We start from the raw sequence: 21,527 nt of genomic DNA on the forward strand, positions 1-21,527 counted from the left end.
TCACGGCGCTTACACCACAGTGGGTATGGTGAGCCACCGAGCGGAAGGCTAGGAACTGGCGTAACGGCAGTACTACTCTTATTTCATTCTTCGCTCCCATTCCCATTTTCTGATTCTCACATGCATTCTTCACGGCAACATGGAACTGGACCACGAACATTTACTGGCAATTTATGGACCACATCGTGTATCTATTAGCAGGAAAAAGTCGATGGGACAAGGTAGTGAACAAAAGTGTTTTCTCTTTAAACTCCAACTTACTCAAGCCTTGTGGAGTGATCCAAGAGTAGCTCAGAGCAATAGTAGTAGCGAGAGGAGAACGGCTCAATTAGTCAGCTGGCATGCTACCCACAAATGCTAAGATTGAGACACTTGCTTCTTGCCCCTCTCCAAACAACCCGAATTACTCCACTGACGTTATATTTTTAGGCATACTTATCTCACGAGGGGTATCATTGCATTGCACTATTGAACAATCTATTTCCGAATCAAGCGACTATCTCGGCTCCAAGTCCTCCCTAACCCTCAAGTCATGAGCAGCGCTACTCACTTCACATGCCACCAAGCTATCGGTCGCGATGGACGACGTCTCTTTAGGCAAAACCTTAATATCTGTTCAAGGCCTTCGTAGTGCAGACACCAGCCAGATCCGGGGACGCACGTACACGGACTTACAAAGCTAAGGGGTTATACCCGGTTTCTTTCCTGATCAACGTGCTTGACCTGTGGGTTAACCAGGGCTTCTCCGCAAAAGCAGGGATGATGAAAAGTCGTGCAGCCAAAGGATTGGCGACATGACGAGGTGCGACGACTTTGCGCGTTAGCGAGCGCCTTCATGCAATTCCCCGGTGGCTGTTAAGAGGATTTTCAAAGCGCCTACGCCCTAGTTGAGCTATCGCTGGTTCTATGAAAGTACTTTGAGTACGGAGATGTTTGTGATTACATTGATTCTTCCAGGATAGGCTTCGAGACGGTCGCCAGCCATAAGCTCAGCCCTAAAAGGAGGTGTCGATATGTTCCAGGCCAGCTACAACGATTCTCCTTTCGAAATTTCGTCGTTTCTCAGGGGTCTCTTGTAGAGCCAAGATTGCCTGACCGTCAACCGCGACTTTGGAAACGTCAAGCATCGCTCTACTAAGCATCACTGGTCGTCAATTGAGTTTTCTATCATATATCGATGACACACACCTCATATAGTAAGCATTGAGGTCATGGGCACGTTGCCAATTTCCCCGCGGATGAAGTGCTCCGGATATATACATCCCTGCGCATTCATCTATAAATCTTCACAGCGGTGATCTCGTCCGTCGGGCCATCCAAACGGCCGACGCCTTTCATGCAAGCCTTGCTTTACTATTGGACCTTTTTAAAATTCATATATTTTTGGTCCCATCTAGCCCGGTTACACAGGCCCTATACACACGTCCAGGATCCAGGGTCTCGTACGGCTACAACTGATTCAGCATAGAACCAAGATGTGCGGACTTTGATGTCACTAGGAAGTGGAGATTTGGTATCTGGAAGCGAGATAATATCCGGAGTCGTCACGAGGGGTGTGCCTGGAATGTTCTTAGGGGTGGATGGCGGGTATATCTATGAGCGCTCTACTGCTTCTTACGCGGCGTTTAGATATCGTGCCATTCTTCCCCTTCTTCAATATTGTATAATTACTGAGAAAGAGTTAACATGAGATTCGCCACAGCATTTACAGCTGCTGCATCACTGCTTGCGACTTCAGCGGCGCATGGTGGCGTAGACGTATATACCGTGGGCACCACTACATATCAAGGGTAAACTTTCTTAAACAGGAACTAAAAAGCAACGAGATCTAACGTGCTTTAGGTGGTCACCTTACAATTCCGCAGCCGGCCAGAAGACTATACAACGCCAGTATTCCTCCTACGATCCACTCCTGATCAAGGACCTCTCGGTAGGAGCGTTTCAAACGAATGAATGTCTAAAACGCTGACAAAAAACTACAGTCGGTCAACATCCGTTGCAATAATGCTGGCATCCTTGGCAGCGGTGTTACGGGTACTGTCGCCGCAGGCGAGAAGCTGAAGGCTCACTGGAAGCAATGGACACATCGGCCTGCATCTATAATGGTTTATATGGCCAAGTGTCCTAGTGCAGATTGCAATGGATGGGATGGAGCTGGAAAGGTGTGGTGTACGTTAGGACTGCCCTTTAGCCATATTGATATGCTGATCCAAGCCATCGTACAGTCAAGATCTACCATCAAGGTCTAATATCTGGCACTCAAAACGCGGGTATATGGGCAGGGGACTCACTTGTGGATACTCTTGAGGCAACCGTCACGATTCCGGCTACTCTGGCGCCAGGGGAGTATCTTATTCGACATGAGCTCCTCGCTCTACACCAGAAGGACAACCCGCAATGTTCGTCGAATTACCTTTGCATTGTGTAACTTCAGCTGACACATTTCAGTTTACCCCGAATGTGCCCAGTTCACCGTTACTGGATCTGGCACCATTGCTCCTCCATCTTCCGCCCTCGTTTCCTTCCCTGGGGCTTACAGTGCCACTGACCCAGGTGTTGCTTTCAACATTGACTCTGAGGAAGCCAAGAAAGCTACTACCTATCCCATTCCAGGCCCTGCTGTGTGGGATGGCACGGGTAATGCGCCTGCTCCTGGTACAGATCCTGCACCAGCGCCGGTGCCTACAACTTTGGTCACTAGTTCGACGCCGAAGCCCACGCAACCGACTTGTGCACCGGTGAAGAAGTACGGGCAATGTGGTGGTAAGAATTTTAGTGGGTGTACGGTGTGCGAGAGTGGGTCTGCGTGCACAGCCAATGGAGATTACTATAGTCAGTGCACCTAGAGTTGTCGATCGTAATTCGATTGGCATATCACCCCATCAACTTCTTCGCTTCCCTTCAAGGTTCTCGATGTGTTCGCTATTAATGGACCCGGGTGGCCTTCGCGTCCTTATTTGTATCGCGATGAAGTTTGACTCTAGGGCCCTTGGTCGCTAAGTCCCAACTAGTTCTTTCTGGTTTCTCCGTTTGCAACCTGCTATTTTAGTCATGTGAAGCCTTTTCAGATCTCAGTACCGTGCTGAACAATACAATCATCTTTAAGCAGGGACTGGACAGCACTCATGTCGAATTGCCAAGCTAAGGTAGTGCTGAATGACATGTCTAGAGGATGGTCTGGGCATAACGCTTCCGTAAAAATGCTATTAGCTTGAGTGCAGAGTTGGCATGATTTGAAATGATCCCATGATCCAGGATTCCCTGTACATCTTCCCGTTCGTGTGACCTATAGGACGCCTTTGCCGAACTGGTTTCCAACGTCGTTGTAAATACTCGTTCCACACAAGCCGGTTTCTTTGATGAAGCTAGCCAATAACTACGTTTCCAAAATCCCCAAAAAGAATCGAAAGTGAGGTTTTGGATGGGGGAACCTCGTGCTTCGAGTCGAGATTCTTAGGAAATGAGCTCAAAAAGGAGCATTCACTCAAGACGTCCCGGTAGCTTTGTAGTAGGGTACCGGTATATCTTCTCTTCCACATTTGTCAAATAGAGCATCGAGAACGTATTGAGGTCATTGGGGAGCTTGAACTCAGCATAGACGACGGAAGTCACAAACCTTGCATAGCTCGTATATAATGGAACGAGACCAAGTTAGGACAGCGATTAGATACAGGACCTTTTGTTGGGTGCAACTAAATTTTAACGTACGAGCTTGATACGATCGGCTTCGATCCTGCTACTTGCGTGGCCGAACTTCGGACAATCGCGCCTACGTCAGTCGAACCACTGCCAAAACCAATTTTCTCGTCGTCAACTAATGACCCGAAGATCCCCGCCCATCAACAGGGCAAACTTCGGCCAGAAATGCCTGCGGGGAAGCTGGTGTATCCGGGGGATTTTTAAGTGGAGCATCGGACCGAGCACTTGTGGAGAAAGTGCTGTGAAAAAGCGGCAGCTTACCGTCTTTAAGTTTAGCGTCGTCCGAATATTAACACAACCGCCGACGCTTACTCTAGAGGTAAATCTCTTTCAACCATGAGCCTCATCACGTTATCAGTGGACCGTCCGGTATTTCCTTCGGCGCTTGAACATTCAACGTGCCCCGCTCGTGTTCAAAATGCCGCGGCGCGCGTGAGTGGCAGAGCTGGCTACGTTGTCATGATGAGCCTTGATTCCGGCTTGACTGAATCGTGACGGTATATGTGTGGAGTGCTAAGGCGGATATCAAGGTCCGGGCTTAATAAAATGCCTGGGCGGGATTGCTGGGAGATAGTTGTAGTTGTAGGTCGACGTAAGTGTAGGTTCGTCAATCGATGATTCTGTCCTAGGCCAACTTCAGACTCAATCGACACATGGCGCTGAGTCTGTTGATCCTACCGTCTAGATAAAGACGGATACCACAATTCAAACCGTCTACCAGGATGTACAAGTTCCACGCGAAATTGACGAGGCGCACGCAAGTTCCCGACGGGCGTCTTGGCGATACTTCTCCACTCATGAGAATGACGTTGCAAGCCCCATGGGGCTTCCACTCGGCAGTCAACGGGCAAACTTCGGTAGTGGATGGATTGACCATGTTGTGGGAACTTGTGAAAAGTTTGGATGTTAGTTGCCGATCCGGATGCCTTGGAACGAAGCAAATGTTGGGTATATAAGCTTCACTGTGGTGGCTCCTTAGAATATCCGTAGTTCAGACCTTTCGAACTCTATCAAGAACGAATCATGGCTGCTTCATTTTTGTCGGTCTTGCTTTCGGGCTCTGCACTGCTGAGCGCAGTTCAAGCCCAGGACTTTGGTGGTGGTGCACGGGATGAGACTGCATTTCAATATGTACAACCCCTAGACACGGTCATCTTGTCAGAGTATGGTTCTTCGCCACCTGTGTATCCCTCACGTAAGTCTTTATCCTAGCTTGGTTCAGAGATCAGGTCCATGTATACTGACGTCTGAAAGCAAACATCACCGGCGTGGGCGGATGGGAAGGTGCCCTTGAGAAGGCAAAAGCCTTTGTAGCTCAACTTACGACCGAGGAGAAGGCCGACATGGTGACTGGCCAAGCAGGGCCCTGCGTTGGCAACATCGTAGCTATCCCTCGTCTTGGCTTCAGCGGTCTGTGTCTTCAAGATGGACCTCTTGGTATCCGTGTTGCTGACTACGCAAGCGTGTTCTCCGCAGGTGTCTCAGGTAAGGCTGATCTACTTCAATACTGCATCAGAATTTGGCTAGCTTTCGCAAAATACCTCGAAGCCCTCCTGGCTAACACATGTCACAGCTGGCGCAACATGGGACAAAGACATCATTTATCAGCGTGGTTTGGCAATGGGTCGTGAGTTCAAGGCCAAAGGCTCGCACGTCGCTCTAGGTCCTGTTGCAGGACCTCTTGGTCGCTCTGCTTATGCTGGCCGCAACTGGGAGGGGTTCAGCTCTGATCCCTATCTCAGCGGCGTTGCAATGGAATTGACAATCAATGGCCACCAAGACGCAGGCGTGCAAGCTTGTGCAAAGCACTGGATTGGAAATGAGCAAGAGATTCAACGGAATCCCGTCTATGACACCAAGGTCAAGACTACCAAGCTTTCAAACGCTGTCTCATCTAATATTGATGACCGCACCATCCATGTCAGTATATGATATTAAATCCATCTGGCTTGTTACTGACTTTGTAATTAGGAACTCTACATGTGGCCATTCGCTAATGCTGCCAAGGCCAAGGTTGCTTCATTCATGTGCTCTTATCAGCGACTCAACGGCTCGTACGGCTGCCAGAATAGCAAGAGTCAGAACGGTCTTCTCAAGACTGAGCTTGGATTCCAAGGTTACGTCGTTTCAGACTGGGGCGCTACACATACTGGAGTTGCTGCGATTGAAGCAGGTCTGGACATGAATATGCCTGGTGGACTTGGTCCGTATGGAACACTCTTCCAAAAGCCGTCTTTCTTTGGGGGCAATATAACACTTGCTGTCAACAACGGAACGCTTTCTCGCATCGACGATATGATTATCCGGATTATGACACCTTATTTCCACCTTGGGCAAGATCAGGCCTTCCCAACCGTCGACCCTTCGAGCGCCGATCTCAATGTGTTCTCACCCCGGAGCAATTGGACTCGCGAGTTTAATTTGACAGGTGAGCGGAGCCGCGACGTTCGTGGTGACCATGGCGCGCTCATTCGCAAGCATGGTGCCGCTGGTAGCGTTCTGCTGAAGAACAAGGACGGCGCCCTCCCACTCAAGGCTCCCAGGAATATCGCTGTTTTTGGAAACGATGCCAGCGATCCCACCCAGAGCAGTGTTCTCAACCAGGACGTTTATGAATACGGAACGCTTGCTGCTGGTGGTGGCTCCGGCACCGGTCAGTTCAGCTACCTGATCACCCCTCTGCGAGCACTCCAGGACCGTGCGGCTCAAGACGGTGGACTCGTCCACTACTGGCTCAACAATACTCTGATTGCTAAGGCAGATGTCTCTAGTTTGTTGATTCCGCGTGCCGTCCCAGACGTTTGCATCGTTATGCTGAAGACGTGGGCTCAGGAAGCAGAAGACCGCGCTCATCTCTCAGTGGACTTCAATGGGAACGGTGTCGTTGAAGCAGTTGCAGCGGCATGCAACAACACAGTTGTTGTTACCCACTCATCCGGAGTGAACACCCTTCCTTGGTCGGACCATCCCAATGTGACTGCTATCCTTGCCGCTCATTACCCCGGTCAAGAAAGTGGCCACTCTTTGGTTGACGTGCTTTACGGGGATGTTAATCCCAGTGGCCATCTACCATACACCATCGCCCTGAATGGTACTGACTACAACGCACCACCAACAACCGCAATTAACACGACCGGCTTCGATGACTGGCAGTCGAACTTTGACGAGAAGCTTGAGATTGACTATCGCTACTTCGACGCCAAGAACATCAGTGTGCGTTATGAGTTTGGTTTCGGTCTCTCCTACACCACCTTCCAGATCTCAGACTTGCAAAGCTCGCCTATTGAGAGCAACATCACCTCTTTCCCGGAACAACTCCCCATCGAACCTGGAGGCAACCCCGCGCTCTGGGTTCATATCTACAACGTCAGTGTATCCGTCTCCAACACCGGAGAAGTAGCAGGAGCCGCCGTTCCCCAGTTGTATGTCGGACTCCCTTCCTCAGCGCCGGCTGGTACTCCCATTCGACAACTGCGTGGATTTGAAAAGGTGCATCTTGAGAAGGGTGAATCACAGACCGTTGGCTTCGAGCTGATGCGTAGGGATCTAAGCTACTGGGATATCATCAGCCAGCAATGGGTAATTCCTGAGGGGCAGTTTACGATATGGGTTGGCTTCAGCAGCCGGGACTTGAAGGTCCACCAGAGCTTTACCGTTGTTGGGGGCTATTAATTGAGACGAATGCTGTATGATTAGAATCTTATAGCTTAATGACCTCATGATGAACATTCAACCATTTCCTCCTCTTGCATAGACTGCTCTCTGATATGCTATTAAGATGACTGCCTTCTTCTGGATGCGAGTCGAAACCTCCTCATCCCGATATCATCGCCCGAAGGGGTTCAGTGGATTAGTGTCGTGAAGACTTTCTATGTTGGGGGCATTGTAGCCTGCAGGGTGCGCCATGAACAAGTGGTTCTCGGGAGTGATGGAGATTTGTATGCGGCAAAAGAAGTTATTCCTAGCTTACTGCAACTCGAGCTAGAGCAACATGACGGCATCGGGATGATCAGTAGCACATATTACCTTGACGATCCCAGTATGCATAAGATGCTAATGTTGTTAAAATGATGTTGTCAAGGCTCAAGCAGGGCACTCAGAAAATCGTCACAGAAAATCGTAGTGGTGTGCATAGTACTAACTTACTAGCACTGACGGAACACTCGGATGTCCGGCAGAGTATCAAGGTGTTATGGTCTCAAAACGTTGCGTGCTTCTAGTTGAATTGAGATAGCAGGCTAGGTAGTGTAGTGTGCTGAGGCGACGGGTTATAGTCTTTCACAGACTAGACTTAATGCGCCTAAACATCCGAGGCACCAACTCATGCTTCTCTATCTCGCCACCATATCGCGACTTCGGTTAAGTACATGGCTGCAGTCGTTTCAACTTGAAAGTTTATAATGTGGCAACAAGACACACCAAGACGTACCACGCCATCCCGCAAGCTGTCAACCGAACACCTGGGTTTGGAGGTGGCCAAAACCACCCATTAGCACGCCAAGCTATTTCCCATATCCTATCACTACTGGCCTGCGTCGTCGCCCTTAGGCACAACGCTGTATCCACAGTCCTAATGGAGGTATGCGAAGACGGCACTTCCTACAGTAGCGCCCACGTGACGTCAGAGTTGGCCCGTCAACCACCTGGGCATCAACCACCGAGTCAGAACCGTTGCACGCATCGCTCACATCGCTCTTTTTTTCTTCGCTTACTTTTTCCATGCTTGTCGCTTTGCTGATGAGCTCAGCTGATTTCCTCCGCTTCTTTCCCTGCTACTGCCCTGATATTGCTCGCCTTGCTAACGCCGCGCACCATCAATTACGCTTTTGATTGCAGCATCATCAAGCCCTTATTCGAAGCGTAAAGGCTGCGATTCTTATCTCGCGACTAGGCATTTAACCGGCCCACGCCTTCCCCTTCTGGAGGCGTTCCGCGTCGTTACATTTCTTCTTACACTAGTGGTAGGTTTACCTCCAGCCTCTCTACAGTGCGCGAGTCGGTGATGCCATGATCGCCCAGTTGCGACGCGCGCTCCTGCGATGGCGAATTCGAGACGCGAGCAGCAGGGAGTCTCATGGCAGTCATTTGCCAGTTGCGACAATCCTATGCAGCTGGCCTGTGCTGCTGCTGTCAGCATCGCGTCCTGCCAGCCACAGTCTCAAGTTCCCCGTAGTGGGCTTGGAGCTCGACTCCTGATTGCTTCTACGAGATTGCCAGAGCGTCCTCCACCAGTTCCCCGACAACCGCAGCGCGCGACCAGGTTCGTCGACAGCTTCTTCGAGCCAGGCACTGCCGGTACTTGGCAGGCCGACCAAGTACTGTAACAGCTCCGATCACGTCCCGCACCTATGTCACTCATCACGGCGCCAGCACGCTTCGAGGTGCGTTCTCCAGTGCGTCATCCAGGTACCAGCAACGCTATGCCCTGTAAGGGGCATGCAGGCCGAATCGTCCGTTGCGAATGTGCGGTACCGTAGCTATGATAGGTTATTGCTATTCTCACCAGTGGCCTGTGCGACTCATCGCTTCGCAGGACGCGCATCGCTGGCAAGCCTTCAGACGAACCCTTCGAACCGCAGCGATCAACGCTTTTAACAGCCTGTCGCGCAAAGATTTTTTTTTGCCCACCATCTTGCCTTCAATCCTCATGCTGCCACATCCCGTCGTCTCCTTCTCCTCAGCCTCTGCGCGACCTTGAGCGGATCAAACGCGCTGCAACTTGGCATGCGGTAGGGTCCTCAGCCTTGCCCCAACTTTCAGGTGGAAGCCAGGGTGGTGGTCATGTCGACAACGTGCTCGAGCGCTCCTGCGGCTTGCACTCAATTTTAGTTCTCGTCCACGCCTTCCACGCCTTTTCCAGAACAATTCCTATCCCGCCCTCCCCGCTGCCCATGCAATCTTGGGTGAGGTGATCCCACACTTGTATAACAACCTGTCGCACCAACAGCACCTGGTGCCTGCCCGGACAGACGTTCATCCACTCCTTCGCCCCTACGTTCGTGGCGGTCCCCGGATACCCTTCCTCACCTTCCTTTGCGCTGTGTACTTTTGTTCTGCGGTCGTTTTCAGTTGCTGGTGTTCGCATGAGGGCTCTCGTTGGCATGTTAAGAGTCGTTTGTCAGCTTCGCCATTCCAGCTAAACCCACGGGTACCTCGCCAAGATGGAGGAGAATCTAGACATCCCGGAGGAGTCCATGCGACACATTGACGCTCTACTGGCAAGACACCCTCCACATCTAATTCAGAGAATGTTCTCGCAAGCACTTGAGTCACGTACGTCTACCGCTTCTTCCCGGACTTAACGAGCTAACAAGACCTAGGTCGTAACTCCGTTGCTTCATCTTTCATGTCCACAACGACGACTAGTTCCAACACAACATCTTCGTCGGCATCATCATGGCGATCTCGGCTTTCGATTGCATCCACCTTCTCGTCGGCGACGGGCAGCAGCGACTTTGCTCCTTCCATTGCCTCGTCGACTTCCTCGCGGTCAAGAATGAGGCGAGCAGAGCCGCGTTCGTATCCAGCCGGACTTGATCCAACGCGGCCCGTGCCTGCTGTATTGACCCCTTCTTCGGAAGTTAGCAGTCCACTTGACCTGAAAATCGAACCAAGTTTCACTCCAACCGACGATATTAGTGTCGCATCGCCCATTCTGCTCCCCGATGACAAGTCACAAGGTCAACCTGGTGAGCCGTACATGTTTTGCACGTATTGCGCAGAGCAAAAATCACAAAAGACTTTCAAAGCAAAGTCTGACTGGAAGAAACACGAAATGAGAATGCATGAAACTGGTGAAGACTGGCCGTGTATAGTGAATGGCTGTAACCGCATTTTCGACCGTCCGAAAGACTTCATCAAACATCACCAGCGCTACCATTCAGGGCGACCCTTGCCGTCTCTCACAGACATCGGAATCACCCTTCTCCCGAGAAGAGTATTTGGCTGTGGGTTCAATAAGTGTAAAGAGGTTAGCATCGGATGGGATGAAAGATGTGACCACGTAGCGAAGCACATGAAGAATGGCGCCATGTTCGATCAATGGAAGTACTCGAATGTGATTCGCAATCTGATACGACAGGAAGCGCTGCATGATACTTGGAAAGAGCTGGTAGCCTGCTTGGATGAGAGGCTGCGAGAAAGTCGATCACAGATTAGCTGGTGTCCTGACAACTCGAGGATCCTCCGACAGAAGCTTCAATGCTGCGATCTCAGACCGAGCCGGGAAGAAGTGCTCATTACTGCTTTGAGTCTACGTGCTGACATTCAGCTGGACCCTGTTCACCAGCAACTGCCATTTGGCTTTGTCACTCCGAGCAGAGATTCAGTACCGCATGTCGACAAGCTGTCGCGCGAGCAGCGCATGCACATACTCATTGGAAACTCTAACCCACAACTTTGCCGAAGTCGACTCGCAGCCCTCAACGCTGCGTTACTCCGAATCAGCAGTACTATGTCCCACGTTCCCGACTACGACTGCGGGTCTTCGCCATTCATAGAATCACAATCACCAGCTGACGATACAGCCGGCCGTCGCATTAGTTACATGGACGTTGACCCTGGCGATTTCCTTGACGTTGCGCAGCCGGCTATACCCGACCTACCACCTATAAGTACACAAGCCATGAACGTGCCTCACCCCCACACGCCCGTCATGGACCATGAACAGCAACCCCATCTACAACAACACGATTACGCCGAAGAACCAAAACCTCCCGCCAATCCACTAGGGTGGTGTTACCCAAGCTACTTCGACGCCGCGCCCCAATTTGAGGAGTCACAGTATTATGAGCGTCCGTCATTTGGTCAAATTATTTCGAAGCCACTACACAAAATTGGAAGTCGTCTAGGCAGCTCACGAAACAGCTCCACCCACTCAAGGGCTTCTTCACATATGAGCACACCTGAACTGGGTGGTGGAGGTGCCGACTACGCGATACGAAACCCTGTTGCCGCAATGGGCATCCGTCATTCTCAACAACACAACCCACAACAACTTCAACAGCACATGATGCCTCAGCAACCGCCCCAGCAGTTCCGAAACTCCGTGCAGATGCACGATCAGCTCCATTTGTATTCAACGCAAAGCTAATAGCATGTCACGCATATCATAGAACCCTTTTTTTTCAATGTCCAGCGAGCATATAGACGACTTTGGTCACGTTTCTTTGATACCCCGTGCATTCGGCACACCATAGACATGTATGATAGCATATTCTGATAGAGTAGGTCCGTAAGAAGACCAAAAATTTGCTCAGCATTTTGATATTCCGTCCACTCTTGACTACAACAATGCTCGTGCCTCCGTGTCCCTGAAATTGAGATGAAGATCTAGTGCTTTGGATACTTGTCACCTTACGTAACGCGGAGGGCGAACCTTACCTAGTGAGGGCAGAGTACTAAAGACTCGTAGCTCACGTTACCGATAGCTGATGGAGCCTAGTCGGTAATCACATAGGAGTGATAAGTTTTTGAAGGGGGGTATACTAGCTCTTGCAAGAAGGCAAATTAGAAGTCATGCCTTGAATTATACTATCAAACGAGAGAAGCTATTAACACACGCCGCTTGTGCGTATGATACAACGTACAATATACCACTCATACAACCTTTTTGAATGACCCCAACCTAGAATCTTACACAAGCGTATCAAGCAGTCCCTGCGTCCTTTTCTCCGCTTCTATTCCCAGTATGTCCAGCCTGCTGAACAGCGGCCGCAGCACCGTCAACGGCCTTGTCAGCACCGTGCTTGGCCTTGGCTCCCTTCTTCGTCCTATGCAACTTAGCCGTAAGCGAACTCAGATTCGCCACACGGAACAAATAGTACGTCAACACGGCGATGAAGACATTGAAGATAATGTACACAAACAACAAACCGAAGTTGCGCCAGCGCTCGCCGTAGTAAATGGAGCTGCCAGCGAGGAACTGGTCCGCATTCTTGAGCGAGCAGTAGTGGCAGGCAGATGTAGCGTCGGGGTTCTGGATCGCACCGCCAGCCATGGACGCGTAGGTTTGCAAGTATGCACCGCACGTTTGGCCGGCAGGAGGATCGAAAACGGAGACTTCGCTCGTGGAGCATGTGACGGGTCGGCCTGCTAGCATCGTCGACACGACGCCGCCCACCCAGTACGTGAACGGCGAAGCGCGGTACATGAAGCGCCAAAACCCAGGAAGTTGACTTGCAGGCTGCATCACGCCGTTGAAAAGGAGACTCATGAGTGTGAGGAGGGAGACGATACCCGATGCTGTTTCGGCATTGGGCAGCGCGGCGACGGTCATGTCTGCGAAGGTGGACGTGTATATGAGGAGCTGGATGGAGAACATGAGGACAAGACCCTGCCGTCCTGAGGATTGGGACGCGCCGACAACGGGGTAGTAGAACGAGGCGAACATGAGTATTCCAGCGAAAACGCCGTATGGCAGCTCGACGATGACGTTGGCGATCATGAAGGCGATCCAGGAGTATGCTTTTGATGGACGCTCGCGTGATTCGTAGAGGGAACGTTGGGTGATGAAGAGCGGTTGGATTTGCTGCACCAGCGAGGAGAAAATGGTAGTCAGCATAAAGACAGCGAAGATGATCGTCTGCATGCCTGCTTGTGAGGAATTGGCTTGGAAGAAAGAGAACCCAATGAACAAGCCGGCGACGGTGCAAAGACCCATTTTCGCGAGTACGTAAGAAGGCATTCTCCAGTATTGTTGGAAGGCGCGGTATGTGCACTCCCAGATCTGCGCGGTTAACGGCATGGCAAATTCCCCGCCACCGGTCTCTTTGGCAATGTCGAGTTTCTCGTGCTGCTTTTCCACATGGATGGCATCGATCTGGCGCTGTACGCCTTTGGCCTGCTCGCTGCCATTCCAGACGTCGAACCAGTCCTGCCCGTTTTCGTTCTTGATCTGATTTACGATCTCCAGCATGTACTCGGCAGGGTTTTCATCAGCGCCGCATTTTCTTGCGCCGTTGTTTTCGAAATAATGCAGGAGGGTTTGCGAGTTTTCGCCGAGTTCGCCGAAGTACACAGTTCTTCCACCGCGTGCGAGAAACAACAGACGGTCGAACTCTTGGAACAGGATTGCGCTTGGCTGATGGATGGTGCAAAGGATGGCTTGGCCAGCGGAGGCAAGTTCCCGAAGAAAGGCTATAATGGACCATGAAGACTACGCTAGTATTAGCAAAAGCGCGACACAACTAGAGAACCGAGAAAGTCTTCAATGCCCTTTTGTTTCCAACTGAAGCCATAAAAAGCATCGAGGCTAGTCACGCTGCGGTAGAGGATACATACCTGGCTGTCGAGACCAGACGTCGGCTCATCCAAAAAGAGTAAAAGCTTCGGCCTGGCTGCCAATTCCACACCTATGGTCAATCGCTTCCTTTGTTCCACGTTAAGACCCTCACCAGGAACACCAACAACAGCGTTGGAAAAGTCGGACATGTTCAACATCTTGATCACTTCCTCGACGTATGCATACTTTTCCTGCCTGCTAACGGACTTGGGTTGTCGAAGTATGGCGCTAAAGCGGAGTGCTTCTCGCACGGTCGAAGTCTCAAGGTGGAGATCCCTGATACGGTCAGCACTTCGTGCCGATAACAGATGTAATATTGGGACTTACTGTTGCTGAACATAGCCAGTTGATCGTTGGAACGCGGAATCCAACGGCGCCCCGTTGACAAACATGTCGCCCGTGATCACACCCATGGTAGTCCGTTGCGCGAGCGCGTCCAGAAGAGTCGTTTTACCAGCTCCGCTAACGCCCATCAACGCTGTCATGGTACCCGGTTTTACATAGCCTGAGACATGATCTAGCAGACGTCTGGGCTCGCCCTTGATTTCGATATCGTAGACCACATTTCTCCAGGTAAGGATGCCTTTCTGCTCCTCAATGGCGCTGACGTCACCAGCTTTCTCTTCTTCTCCTGGCCTAGCTGTGCCGTCGGTCTCCTCATCGGAAGAGCCTTTTCTGTCTTTCAGCATATACGCTGGAACGTGACCGCGCTGGAAGACGAGCTTCTCTGCCGTGTTGGAGCTGGAAGAATTGATCTCAACGGCAATGAAGTAAGTGGCCATGAAGAAGATCAGGAACGCCCAGAGAATGCCAAAATTCCTCCAGACGTGAGACCAGCTATACTGGTACGAGACCTCGATGAAGCGGTCGCCAGAGACAAATGCCTGACCAGCAACCGCACCTTGCGTGTTGCAGATGAAGCTGTTGCCATTTTGGGGGTATTGCGGACCCTGGGGAACGAATCTGTCGCACGGAAAGTTTACCCCATGAAACTCATTCGCCAACAAGATTTCGAACGCGTAAAATATGGGGTTGATATGTCGTAGCCATCCGAAGTAGACAGGCATCTCCGGAATACGAATGACGAAGCCGGTATAGATGACAAGCACGAGTACAAGCACACCTGCACCAGCCATTGCCTGCGACGCAGTCTTCGTAACAGCAGCAGTAGTTCGAAAGATGGCTGCCATGATAAACGTAGACATGTAGGTGACGATGAAGAAGATGAAGAATTGACCGGCAGTATAGCGTAACCGGCCCAGGAAGTACAACACGATATCGAACACGGTGGCCTGGATGAACTTGACCGGTATGTCCGCGACAATACCGGCGATTGCCTCCGTGGCCGGATGGTAGAATTTGTACGAGTTGTGTTTTTCGACGATCGCCCGTTGCGAATAGAGCCCAGAAATCTCACCGATGGACACAAGTGCGTTGAAGAGAATGGCCAGGAACAGGATGGCTCCTCGTCCCTGAAATGAAGCTGACCCTTCAGAGTGGCCAAAATACATGGAACCAACGACAAGAGCGACGATTAGACTAAGACTGGCTTGGGTAGCAGTTGAAGCAACGTCGCCCCATATCCGCTGATACGCCCTTCGGACGTTCAGTTTAACCTGCATAGGAATACTTATGAGATATGGTGATTTAGGGCGGGCATGTTTGGCCTGAATGTAGTTCTTCTGTCTTCTTAGGTGTTCGAGAGTCCCTTGCTCGTTGACAGGGAATTCCTCTTCGAAGACCTTGATCTCGCCTAGTAGGTTCTGGTACTCAGGCGAGTCGCGCCAGTACTTCTCAAACTCTTCGGGGGTACGAGGGACCTTGTTCTCCATACCATTCCTAGGCTGGCGCTCCTGAGGGTTCGTAACAGCTGTCAAGAAGTCACCCGTGGTCTGGCGGGGAGGAGAGTGCCATCCTTGGCGCTCGAAGAAGCCCTTGGCCATATTAGCGGGTCCGAAATAGATCTGGCGACCTTCGTAGAGAACCGTGGCTTTATCAAAGCAGTCGTAAACGCTCTGGCTGGCTTGGTATATTGCAATGGCTGCGGCGCCACCAGTTAGGTCGGAACCAACTCGAAGTGACTTGACGAATTTCAGGGCGGTTGCTGAGTCAAGACCCCGTGTGGAATTGTCCCATGCTGCAAATGGGGCGCCCGCGAGCAGCATCTCTGCCACTGAGACCCGCTTCCTCTCGCCACCAGACACGCCTCGGACAAAGTCGTTTCCTACTTTCGTATTATATGTGTGCGATAACCCAAGGATAGCCATAACAACTTTCGCCACGAACCGGGCGAATTCTTGTCGAGACGCCTCCATCGGGCGGTTGGATGGCGTTCGAACTGCCTAGAATAGCAAACTCGTTAGTAAATCATCATCAGTCATGGATGTCTTGTGTAATCGTGGAGTACTCTACCAAACTTTCCGAGTCCATGTGGCGTCCCGAAAAGTAGGCGGAGAACGTCAAGAGTACCCAAGACTAGTAAAACATGCAAAGGTACATACCGCAGCGAATTCCAGCGTTTGCCCCACCGTCAAATGTGGAAAGTGCTTGTCGACTTCCTGGTTATACACAGTCTCGCCCTTGAACTCCTTCATCATTTTCTGTTGCGGGATACCATTGTAGTGGATCTCGCTCTTGTCGGTCTCTAGTCCATGCAGTTCGCCGGTCAATGCCTTTAGTAAGGTACTGCAACCGCTCCCTGGGCGTCCTAGGACGACACACATCTCCCCAGTCTTAATGATTCCGTCAAAAGAATGTAGAATTTGCTTGCGATCTGTCTTGCCGAAATTCAGGTACTCGCGGGCGCGGAAAGGCGCCAGGAAGATGTCTGTGACGGTCTTTTGCAGCTGCAGTGCCTTGCCGGAACCAAAAACATTTAGATTCTTGTAGACCACGGAGAGTTGCTTCAGTTCGATGCCTTGATTCTCTAGTTGCTTCCTATAGGTCTTCAAGAACTGAGGAAGGTCGAATGAGTCGCTGCTCGGATCCACAGCTGGATCACCCGGTTTTGCGATCGTGAACTGCCGCGATATCTTCTGCGATGCTGTCGTGAGGACCCGCTGCAGGTCACGTCTGCCTTTGTCGTCAATTTCGGCGCGCGTGACCCGTCGTTCTAGTGGATACTGATCGAGCTCATCGGCCTCTTGTTCTGCAGAGTCGACACGCTTATTGTCTTCATGGCGATTGTAAGAGGAACTGGAAGAGCAAGAAGAGCCCGTATCTTCGATAGGCTCTAGTTTTACTTCCTCTTCCCTCTGCTCGGGATAGCCCGCGTTCTGCGCCTGTGTCTGTTGTCCATCGTAACTAGACATTTCCGGTTTTAATTGCCGTTCGTTCTTCGTAGAGGAGTGAGCTTGCCTCCCATGAGAATGTTCATCGGGAAAGGAGGTTTCGCGGCCTAAAGGCATTCGGAGCAACCCAGCCGCAGGCGCTTGTTGTCCGGATGCGGATTCAGTAAGTTCACCGCTCTGGGCTTGTGATGAAGCTGGCTGGCTGGCAGTCGTCGTGTGCATGAATCCCTCACTGTATGACTTGGACTCCACCATTGTGGGGACCGCTTTTGCTGTTATACAATTCAGTAATGTTCACATATGATATTCTCCATAGTTATTATCTACATAAGACCCAACATCACAAATTGAGGGATGGCGTCGTCATAGCCCTCGGCCTCGCATGCGGTCAACGTCCGCACTTAGCGCTCAACCCAAAGACGGACAAAGAACAGTTGAGCGGATTCATCTTTCATATGATGGGAGACTTGGCCAGGAACTCTACGGATTGAATAATGCCTCCGTGGGTCTATTAACTCGTCCGTTGATCGAGCCATCAGCACTAAGCTCGCAGGTAGCTAGGCGGAAGTTTGTTGAAGTGGGTATGAGTGCATAGTTGCGGACGTGTGCGGATGATCGGAGGGTACATGCACCGTCATAATCCCTAGCTGCTGAAAACCGCACAAGTCTCCCCAAGGCATCTCGACCACACAGAAGCGTCAATCCAGGTTTGGCCGTCCTCGAAGTGTGGTTGTGGCGGGACAGAGCTGTGAGGGATGAGGTGTCGGTTGCACATGCTTTCGAATTTAGTCCGTGCGCGACAGGATTCCGGACTCGGATTTCATGGACCCTCCGAGCACCGCAACCGCGACGATCTCACTCTGTACCGACCCTGTTAGGGACGAGATGCGCACTCATTTGCCTTCGCCTGCGGACGAAGGAATCCATTTGCTCAGTTCGTGGCGTCCAAACACTCCGTAGATCACGACATCCATGGCAATGATGTGTACCCATTCATGCATAACTGAGTGCGATCTTGGAGCTTAAGAGTTTTTCTATATCAGACTTCCGCAGTGACCGGATCAGAAAGCACTAAGACATTAATGTATGTCTTCTGCTTTATGAGCTTTGCGTATGGTTGTTGATATGAGCGGAAGCAGGCAATGGACGTCTAGAAGAACTGACAAGTGCATGCCTTTGAACCAGAGCAGCCTGGATTCCCATGACAAAATCGACGAATTTTCTTAGACTGGACATGACTAGGGAAGAAGGATCGGAGGCCAAAGCATCAACTTATGCATCAACACACATTCCTATATTCTGATTTTCTCTTCGGAAATGTATAGAATGCGTTGTTGGTCATGCCTCGAAACCTGATTTTACGTAGATAGTTCGCCTACGCCAGCGTCCTTTTCCAAGCAGTCTACAGTTGATGAGCTGAAGATCGAACAAACATAGGGACATGGAAAGGACCAACCTCTTGACCATACGGGACAGGCTTGCGTTGCCTCATCTTCTGGCGCTTCTCCTTTGACGCTCGCTGGGTATCTGCATCTTCCGCTGTCCCACTCCAGGAACGTCTTACTTCAACTTCAACCCTTCCAAACTCTTCTCCACAACCGGTATATACTCTGCCAACCGATTGGGATCCCGCATGATGGCAAGCACATCCTCCTTGCGCCCCGCTAACTTTTCGCGCACTACTTCATACTTCTCTTCTCTCGCCGTATACTCCCTAATCACCTCATCCGTGCCAAACTCGACAAACACCCTTGTATCCCGTATCCTAAATACGACATCGTCTAGGCGCATGAAGAAGCGCACAAGGAGAAGTAGGCGTGCGGGCATTACGCGGATCTTGCAGGAGAGCATAGCGATACCGTTGTCGGCGAGCTCGTCTTCGTAGAGCATGACTTCGTCGAAGAAGTGAATGGGGTCAGGTCGCTTGAGGAGGGCGAGTGGTATGGGAGAGTTTGTAGGCTGGAAAGCGGGAGTGGGCGGTGTTGAGCCCTTGTAGTCGGTGCTGTAGGACCAGTCGAAGGGCTTCACGACTTCCTTGATGTCTTCAAACTGCTTCTGTCTGGTAGCATGTCAGCAGCGAGAAAATAGGTAAAATCTGTGAACAATCAAAGCTGTAAGGGTGAGAGAGAGGCCTACCGATTCTGCTGCCACTCTTTCGAATACGACACCTTGAACATTTTCTCACCTGTCTTGTCAACCAAGTCCAGTGCATCGAAGGCGTTGAACTCGATGTGCCAGCCGCTGTGTGCATGCTCTATGCGTACGAGGTTGTCGCCGAATATCATCTCTGGCGGCGCGATCCCCAGCTTCTTGGTCATTTCTTCTATAGGGCCAGCCTTGAGAATGGGTAGCTTGCGCGTGGTGATCTTGAAGCCCTCCTTGATGATGGAGGTATCTGCATGGCCCGGAGCCTGGGTATCGAGGGGTGCGCCATTGAGCGCCGACATGGTAGAGGCCTCTACGAAGTGGTACGAAGATTGAGCTAAATTATGAGACCTTCTCGCGCATACGAGTCTGTCCCCTATGGGCGGCAGAGCGCGGGGGTGGGTGGGGTAGATCGGAGAGTCACAGCACCGACCGATGGTGGTTTCCCCTAGCAACCACCCGTAGGCGCTTGTTTGTCGACACCGCTCGGGCTCGCTCATCTACTCCAACATCTCCACTCCCCATCCCGGTCACACGCTGGGCATCGTCCGCTTCCAACAACAGCTTTTTCGTAGTTTCTTTCTCCCTTCTTGCCTGCATCCCTCGTTTGTTCCCGCGCAGCATCCTCAACAGCATTCGAACAACATGGAAGTCGCCAACCTGGAAGCCGCTTTCGAGCGCATCACCGTCACAGATGAGCACGACGACCAGGTCACATCTACCACCAACTATCCTAAAACAAAGGTAGCCAAGGCAGCTTCTCTGTATACAACCATTCATTAACACTGCAACAGCCTTCCCTCGTGACGGCTGCATCATTACCCGGCCTATCATCGTCACAATCAGCCGGCAACCGCATGAAGCTACCCCATCAAATACCTCTCCAGAAGCTTGCAACCACAAATGCAAGTAAGAGCGCCAGCATTGCGAAAGTTACCATCACAGCGACAGCAAGCCGCCCTGCGGAGCTCACCTCTCACCGACGTACACTCACCGACTCCGCCCTCTACACAGTCCCTTCCACCCCCAAGGCCTGGCATCTCGGCATGTTTGAGATTGGTAAACCCCTCGGAAAGGGAAAGTTTGGTCGCGTCTACCTCGCAAAAGAGCGCAGCTCAGGCTTCGTTTGCGCCCTGAAAGTACTCCACAAGTCCGAACTGCAGCAAGGCAAGGTGGAGAAGCAAGTCCGACGAGAAATCGAAATCCAATCGCACCTCACCCATCCTAATATTCTTAAGCTATTCGGCCACTTCCACGATGCAAAGCGCATCTTCTTGATCCTTGAGTTCGCCGGCAAAGGAGAACTATACAAGCATCTCCGTCGCGAGCAGCGATTTCCAGAGCCCAAAGCCGCACAGTACATTGCGCAAATGGCTGCAGCACTCAAGTACCTGCACAGAAAACACGTCATGCACCGCGACATCAAGCCCGAGAACATCCTCGTTGGCATCCATGGCGAAATCAAAATCTCTGATTTCGGGTGGTCAGTACACGCACCCAACAACCGACGAAACACCATGTGCGGAACGCTCGACTATCTGCCCCCGGAGATGCTAAAGGGTGGCGGCAAGGACAACTTTTACTCTGAAAAGGTTGATCTGTGGAGTTTGGGCGTGTTGACATATGAGTTTCTGGTGGGCGAGGCGCCGTTTGAAGATACGCAGGTTATGACCCAGCGTAAGATCGCGAGAGGAGAGTATACGGTGCCGAATTTTGTAAGCCCGGAGGCAAAGGACTTGATTAAGAGGCTCCTCGTCCTTGATCCGGAAAAGCGTATTGCGCTCGAAGATGTGGAGCGACATCCATGGATCGTAAAGCATTGCAAAGGTACGTTTTTTCCACGATGTGAAATGTGATACATACACTAACATTGTACTAGGTAGCGAGCGAGCATACGATCGCGCCTCAGGAGGCAAGTTTCGAAGCAGCTCGGAGTCGGAAGACTACTGAGGTTAAGCTTGAGAAAAGACGTTGATGACTCGGTGTTGTTTGTATTATATAAGAACATCTGCGACGGTGAAAGGCGTTAAGTCAGTGAGCGCAGCTGCATGGTTGATTAGTCGCATTATTTGGAGTTTGGGAACTAAGCGTACATCGCGGCGTTTGGACAC

At 51.3% G+C, this 21,527-nt stretch overlaps 6 protein-coding genes across 6 annotated transcripts; 4 read left to right on the forward strand and 2 right to left on the reverse strand.

Moving 5' to 3' along the window:
- Positions 1 to 1,686: 1,686 nt before the first annotated feature.
- K460DRAFT_239984 (lytic polysaccharide monooxygenase) lies at positions 1,687 to 2,669 on the forward strand (the record flags this gene model as incomplete). The annotated part of the gene is made up of 5 exons (XM_040927311.1): positions 1,687 to 1,790; positions 1,843 to 1,930; positions 1,983 to 2,169; positions 2,226 to 2,399; positions 2,449 to 2,669. Coding segments are annotated over 5 exons (774 nt in total), but the record flags the coding sequence as incomplete, so codon positions are not given.
- Positions 2,670 to 4,722: 2,053 nt separating this feature from the next.
- On the forward strand, positions 4,723 to 7,371 carry K460DRAFT_288512 (glycoside hydrolase family 3 protein; the record flags this gene model as incomplete). The annotated part of the gene is made up of 4 exons (XM_040929052.1): positions 4,723 to 4,894; positions 4,954 to 5,184; positions 5,273 to 5,619; positions 5,671 to 7,371. The coding sequence occupies 4 exons, from the start codon at positions 4,723 to 4,725 to the stop codon at positions 7,369 to 7,371; spliced, it is 2,451 nt and encodes an 816-aa protein (XP_040785968.1).
- A 2,489-nt stretch (positions 7,372 to 9,860) lies between these two features.
- On the forward strand, positions 9,861 to 11,791 carry K460DRAFT_378559 (uncharacterized protein; the record flags this gene model as incomplete). Its single annotated transcript, XM_040935087.1, has 2 exons — positions 9,861 to 9,972; positions 10,020 to 11,791. The coding sequence occupies 2 exons, from the start codon at positions 9,861 to 9,863 to the stop codon at positions 11,789 to 11,791; spliced, it is 1,884 nt and encodes a 627-aa protein (XP_040785969.1).
- Positions 11,792 to 12,346: 555 nt separating this feature from the next.
- On the reverse strand, positions 12,347 to 17,352 carry K460DRAFT_315701 (ABC multidrug transporter-like protein; the record flags this gene model as incomplete). The annotated part of the gene is made up of 4 exons (XM_040930316.1): positions 16,483 to 17,352; positions 14,309 to 16,323; positions 13,981 to 14,257; positions 12,347 to 13,855 (listed from the first exon to the last, which is right to left on the reverse strand). The coding sequence occupies exons 1-4, from the start codon at positions 17,290 to 17,292 to the stop codon at positions 12,347 to 12,349; spliced, it is 4,611 nt and encodes a 1,536-aa protein (XP_040785970.1). The 5' UTR covers positions 17,293 to 17,352.
- A 1,479-nt stretch (positions 17,353 to 18,831) lies between these two features.
- K460DRAFT_378561 (TIP41-domain-containing protein) lies at positions 18,832 to 19,718 on the reverse strand (the record flags this gene model as incomplete). Its single annotated transcript, XM_040935088.1, has 2 exons — positions 18,832 to 19,330; positions 19,408 to 19,718. 2 exons carry the CDS (start codon positions 19,716 to 19,718, stop codon positions 18,832 to 18,834), a joined length of 810 nt encoding a protein of 269 aa, XP_040785971.1.
- Positions 19,719 to 20,061: 343 nt separating this feature from the next.
- Positions 20,062 to 21,366, forward strand: K460DRAFT_407763 (serine/threonine-protein kinase-like protein; the record flags this gene model as incomplete). The annotated part of the gene is made up of 3 exons (XM_040937107.1): positions 20,062 to 20,160; positions 20,211 to 21,243; positions 21,296 to 21,366. 3 exons carry the CDS (start codon positions 20,062 to 20,064, stop codon positions 21,364 to 21,366), a joined length of 1,203 nt encoding a protein of 400 aa, XP_040785972.1.
- Between the last annotated feature and the right edge of the window lie 161 nt (positions 21,367 to 21,527).

Source organism: Cucurbitaria berberidis (assembly GCF_010015615.1).
Source record: "Cucurbitaria berberidis CBS 394.84 unplaced genomic scaffold K460scaffold_4, whole genome shotgun sequence".
Classification (NCBI taxonomy): Eukaryota; Fungi; Ascomycota; class Dothideomycetes; order Pleosporales; family Cucurbitariaceae; genus Cucurbitaria; species Cucurbitaria berberidis.